Below are 6,438 nucleotides of genomic sequence, written 5' to 3'. Positions count from 1 at the left end.
AGGAGAACAAGGAATTCATGTGACTGACGTAACAAATGCTTCCAGGACCATGTTGATGAACCTCGAGACGTTAGATTGGGATGAAAGCATGTGTCAGTTCTTCGGTGTAAATAAAAAGATGTTGCCTAAGATCTGCAGCAGTGCAGAGATATACGGGCACATCAGGCACGGTGCGATGAAAGGGAAACCTATTGCAGGCTGTCTGGGTGACCAACAGGCTGCACTCTTTGGACAGCATTGCTTCCAGCGAGGCGAGGCTAAGTGTACCTATGGGACTGGGTGTTTTATGCTGTCCAATACTGGCACTGACATTGTCCAGTCCCAGCACGGACTCTTAACCACCGTTGCATACAAGGTTGGTTCTGGTCCAGCAATATATGCCTTGGAAGGAGCTGTAGCTATTGGGGGAGAAGTAGTGCGGTGGCTGAGGGATAACTTGAAGATCATCTCCAGCAGCAGCGAGGTGGAGCAACTCAGTGGAACTGTTGACAGTACACATGACCTCTACTTTGTACCTGCTTTCAGTGGTCTCTATGCTCCTTACTGGGACCCCACTGCTAGAGGCCTCATTATTGGAATTACTGCCTACACTAATAATGCTCACATTGCCAGGGCTGCTCTTGAGGCTGTGTGCTTCCAGGTGTGTGAAATTCTTGAGTCCATGGACGCAGATAGTGGCATCAAACTTCAGTGCCTGAGAACTGATGGTGGTATGACAAAGAATAAGCAGTTCTTGGGAATGCAAGCTGACATTCTTGGGATTTCTGTGGAATGCCGTGCAGAATCTGCAGAAGCAACAGCTATGGGTGCAGGAATGGCTGCTGCAATGGCACTAGGAATTTGGAATGTTGAAAAGCTGCCTGGAGAGGCACTCACTTACAATCCTGACATGGGAGACAAGGAAAGGGAGCAGAAGTTAGCCAAGTGGAAGGATGCTGTGCAGAGGTCCAGAAATTGGGTGGGATAACTTAGCTTAGGAAACTTAGGAATTTGTTTGGATATTTATCTTATGATTTTTTGATTTAACATACGAAAAAATTGTATAATTATGTTTACGTAATTAGCTTAGAAAATAGTATTTTTTGCATGTTGTAATCTTTTTAATGTTTTTGTGAAAGTTGAAGTTTGTATTCTCAAGTTTTTTTTAGCTGTTCGATATGTATCATAATATGAAGTAACAAGGTCCTTTTCAAGTTTTTGCGAGAGTTGAAGTTTGTATTCTAAAGTTTTTTAGCTGTTCGATATTTAACATATGAAGTAACCAGATCTTAAAACGAACCACAAAACTACGAATTCAACTTGAATAAAAAACAGCTATAGGATGGCAAATGTATGCCAGCTGTTCCATCTTCATTCTTCAGATTTTGTAAAAATTTGGAATTCAGGTTCATATATTCAGTACGTAAAAGTGATTCCAAAAACTTCAGTTTACTAATTATTGAATCAAAATAGTTTCAGTTTGTCTAAGAAAGTTTGATCAAACAAAATTATTATTTTTTTTTATCTAGACACTTATTTTACTTCGGTGTATTCCAACAGCCACAATGTTACACAAGTGCAACCAGCCAATTACAGGAAGCCGAAGGATCTTTTTGGCCAGTGACGGTTAAGGTAGTGTGTACCATACTTTCTTCGTCCGAGACTTTGCTGCAATGTGCAGCTCCTCATTTAACCCTCACACCCGATTTCTCGAGTATTCGGCTGAGTAGACCGGGGGGCTGCATAGACCACTCATGATCCTTAGCTGAACGTCGACGACGCTCACCCCACGACCAGGCAGTCAGTGGGTTTCGAACTCGCAACCTAACGATTGTAAGACAGGCGTTCTAACCAACTGCGCTACCTGGCCGCTGAAATGGAAATTATGAAAATTAAAGATAACGAAAAAGTTGTGAAATCTTATCCAAAAATCATGTTAAGATCTGAGTTACTGTAGATAGTATGTGGAAACTCAATCTAGGATTACTGTAGTAATATGATGTTAGGATAATTGCTAGGATTATTGATAGGATGATGCTATGATTATTGTATTAGAATGTATAAACAAATTATTGTATTAGAATGTATAAAAAAAGAAGCTTTAAAATGAATATTTTTTACTTTTATATAACTATATTATATAACTATTGTATTAGGTAGTACTATTGTACTAGATAGTAATGTTATTAAACTTTTTATGATTACACCAAACTTTGAATTTGTGAAAAAATCTACCTTCGTTTTTACTTTGTCTTATGAATTTTGGGATACCTTTACTGTCTACATAGCGTTCATTCCACATAATTCTAGAAAATTCACTTATATGACGTGAAAAGTCTGATACTCTATTACCCAAACTACCGTGTGATGCAATGAGAGGTCAATGATGTAAGGGTGACGTTATATTAGAACAGAATAGAAGCGTAATAAGACACCACATCTCGTGACTGAGTGTTTATGTAGAATTGTCTGAGCTGCTATACTGCTTCATTTTCAATTCTGACGCTTCATTCCACACACACTTAGCGCTGTATCAATTCGTGTACTGTTTAGTGACGCATGACAGTGGTTCTATTTTTACTCTGGTTTTGTTTTCGGCTCGTTAGTAAGCTTTACCTACACACAATTTGTTGTGTTGTTCTAAGTTCTTTAGCGGTAATGTAGTTTAATCTGTTGTAGTAGTTGTAATCTGTAGTGGTTATTCAGGTGTTCAGAATTGAGTAGAATTAGTGTCTGTAGTCTGTACCGTGTGTATTTAGTGTAATGTGATAATCGTTTTGTAAGTTATCGTAGTTAAGTACCCAACATGGTAATTAACAATTTTAATCAGTTAATCACATGTTAATCACTTGTAATGGGTGAACCAATGTAAACATTTCAATACGTCTAGTAGCCTTCTGTTAATTAGCATCGAATAAATGCCTTTAATTTGAATCTTTAAAGTAGCCACGATCAGTATACTGCCACTAGATATGGGCGATGTGAATAGCATTCCTACATTATATATATATATAATATACACCTGCCTAATGATGAATGATCATAGACTGTGAGATGATATTGAAAATGTGCCAAGTCTATTGTACAAACACATGGTACTCAGATAGATTATACCCAAATAGATTATACCATTGTATTGGCCTGAATGGGTCAAACGGTAATCCTGGATATTTGTCACTTTTGTCTATTGATCTTCTTTTTCTTGAGGCGTCCGCTTGTCCATCACAAAACGAGCATTCAGATTAATGTATTGGGTAACACGACTTTTGTCCGATTCTTGTCCGAATCAAGTGAACGAAAAAACGACTGTTGTCCGAATTCGAGATATGATCCTAGTACGGCACTTGTCTTGATGTTTGTACGTGTTTACTGTTTATCTATGTACGTGTTTACTGTTTATCTTTATTTGTCTTAATTTTCATAAGCGTAACAAAGTAAACGATGTTATTGCCCAACTAAAAGTTTCACACTTTTGTATCTTAATTATGTCTATATAACTTACCCAAAGTTTTGATCTAGTTACATTAAACCTTCCATCTTGATTACTGACGTTGCAGGCTTCTCACACACATATCATATCTTGAAACATGCACAGTGTTACATGCCAGTGACTTGATATTGTAGACAGTGTGTAGACAGTAATTTGCATAAATCTTGACACTCTGCTCACACATGTGTTTAAAACTAACGTTTTTCTTCTCATTGAATTTAAATCCACTATTTAAACTGAAACATAACTCTTTCTAATCTTTTCTAGCGAATATGTCTCTGTACCCGACTTTAGAGGACATGGAGGTCAGCCACATGGCTGTCACCCAGCAGGCTGCCGAGCAGAAGCTCACTCAGAATGCCATCACTGCTGTTGGTGCTGGGGAGTCAATTGGTAAGTCTTTGATACTTTACAGTGATTTAAATTTTGTTTTCCTCTATACTTGTGTAGCCGTCTTATGTGCAATAACGCGTTCCTCTGTGATGGAGATGTTCCACTTAAATGAGTTATACCGAACGGATATTTATTGGCAAACTGCCAAACTGTAATCAAATAGATAATGAAACAGCGACAAATATTTTCATGAGTCATGTAATCTCTTGTGATATGAACTAACATTTCGTTTCTCAAGAAATTAACTCATTTTCGTTAATACTTATATTCCTGTACAATATTCAAGCTAGATGAATGTAATGTAAGAATGATAAGCTTTGTAATGTAAGAATGATAAGCTTTCGTGTTTCACAAATTTGTCACCGATAATCTCATGAGTGTAATATAATAACATAGTATTCCAGGTTCGCCGATTAAATCATAAGCTGACAGTAGTCTGTGACCGTGTTCAGGCCGCGGCGAAGTTTATTATGTACTATGCACAACTTTTTATCAGCGAGTACGATAAGATTCATAACCAATTCATGCAAGGATGGCGCGCGCGCGCAGTTCAATTCTGATCGAATGACATCAATAGTTTACACCAAGTCTGAAGTCTTTACAGTTTACACTGCAGTCATTGTTCTCACTATAACAGTTCGAATTATCATGTGAAACCCTCTTGTATGGCAAAACAGATATATAGCTCCCAATCAACAGCCGTCAGAGTTGATTTATTAAGACACACACATGACGGATGACATCCAAGAATCATCATTTTACATTTTCCCTTCCCCTCTTTTGGAACAGGTTTGTGTACATGGATCAAATATTCCTTCATAACTTGAGATTGGAGACTTCTCTCAATGTACATTCGATCACAAAAAGTATCGTGACAGCCCTATGGTAAAAAGTTGAAGACATATTTACAATTACATTCTATACTGGTAATAGTACGGGCTACCAGCCTGGCTACTACCAGGGGGTAATAGGCTGCTTGATTTCGTTCTAGTCTAGTGAAACCATGATATTACCAGAGTGGCTATAGCCAGAATGTCTAACTATGTTTTTCATCCGCTCTTGAGGCAGGTCCTTTCAATTTACGAGTGTTAAACGATCAAACTGCAGTGTAATGTGAATTGTGCATCAATGTTCCTACACTGGTTCTACTTATATAAAGTGAGAATACTGAAAGCAGCAGTAATATTAGTTCATAGTTGTTACACGTTATGTATCGTACTACGGAAGAGTTGTGTATTGACGAGTGGATGAGCGGAGGGGCTGTACCACATCAACAGGGTCCACCACACCTGATACCTGATGGTCCATGTTCCTGTCAGGAGAACCTAGATCATCCAGTCTCCTCCCAGCATCATCCAGTCTCCTTCCAGCATCATCACCATTGTGAACGTTACACAAGGAGACACGCTCTTCCGCGCAGCGTCCACAGGGAACCGTCCATACATTCTTTTAATGAACCCATCTACAGCCATCTTGAACCAGTTTACATTCAACCGCGACAAAGCCATGCCAGAGAACGCCAGTTTAGCGATCAAAGTGAAGCACTCTACAATCCAGTCCCTCTAAGAGAGCCCCACAGCCGTTACAGAGGACCACGTGACAGTCAGCCCTACCGTCAGGTGGCATCATACACACCAGCTGTGTTCTGTGCGCACTGTGATACCGCCGTGAGGAGGGATGGGTCCTGTGGGTGTGACACTTTTTCACTCTACCACTCCCCGCCCTCCTCTCCCCCTACAGTCTTACTGCCCAGATCTTATCACTCCTCATACCTTCCTCTCGGTAATTCAACACCCCTAACTTCATAGCACATTCCTCTCTTTCATTAACAACAAGAATTGCGCCCGTTGTTTCGTTTTGGCGGACGCTAGATTTCCATTCACTATAACTATAAATATAATCCAATCAGCTCACTTCATAATAATAATATTGATACACATCAGTACACTATACTACGCATGCCACCTACATAAATTGGGCTTATTACCTAATACTATATAGTATATACACTACATATTATACATTAAAATACAGTCGCGCCGCGCATTCATTGACAGGCTAGCTATATGGACACGTTCATTTGAGTTTGAGGATATTGGTAAATATAAGTGACCCTATTAAAAGGCACAGTGTAGTTGACTTTGTCACACTATGAAATTACACAAACCCTTGATGGTTAGGATAATCGTCTCATCCTCTAGGCTAACTTTGTCACTTAACGATATCTTAATCAGCTGATAAGATATCGCCTAAATACGGCCGGCACGGAAATGGTTACATTGTCACACTATAAACATGTGACGGAGTAAATATGGACCCCTTACTGCCGTTTTTGACCAAATTTTTGAGTGTCCAGTTGATTGGATGGGTACATATGACCATTACCTACATATTTGACGAGTTTTTTCGTTAGATGGTGCACTCAGGTTTACTCTGTCACACATTTAAGAAACATGTGAAGAATGTTTAGGGCACCCTGATAAGCAATGCTGAGTAGTGTAGGTTTATTTGATGGCCTGGAAGTGCTAGGAATTGTTATTATATCATATAGTCGTAAGGAATTAAAACAAAAAACC

At 39.0% G+C, this 6,438-nt stretch overlaps 1 protein-coding gene across 1 annotated transcript; it reads left to right on the top strand.

The window, feature by feature from the left end:
- The first annotated feature begins 6 nt into the window (after nucleotides 1-6).
- LOC134813532 (glycerol kinase 3-like) lies at nucleotides 7-1,485 on the top strand. Its single transcript, XM_063821353.1, has one exon. The coding sequence runs from the start codon at nucleotides 50-52 to the stop codon at nucleotides 965-967; it is 918 nt and encodes a 305-aa protein (XP_063677423.1). The 5' UTR covers nucleotides 7-49; the 3' UTR covers nucleotides 968-1,485.
- The last annotated feature ends 4,953 nt before the right edge of the window (nucleotides 1,486-6,438 follow it).

This window comes from Bolinopsis microptera, chromosome 1, assembly GCF_026151205.1.
Source record: "Bolinopsis microptera isolate Bmic1 chromosome 1, MBARI_Bmic_1.0, whole genome shotgun sequence".
Taxonomy (NCBI): domain Eukaryota; kingdom Metazoa; phylum Ctenophora; class Tentaculata; order Lobata; family Bolinopsidae; genus Bolinopsis; species Bolinopsis microptera.
This window is presented reverse-complemented; position numbering and strand designations above follow the sequence as displayed.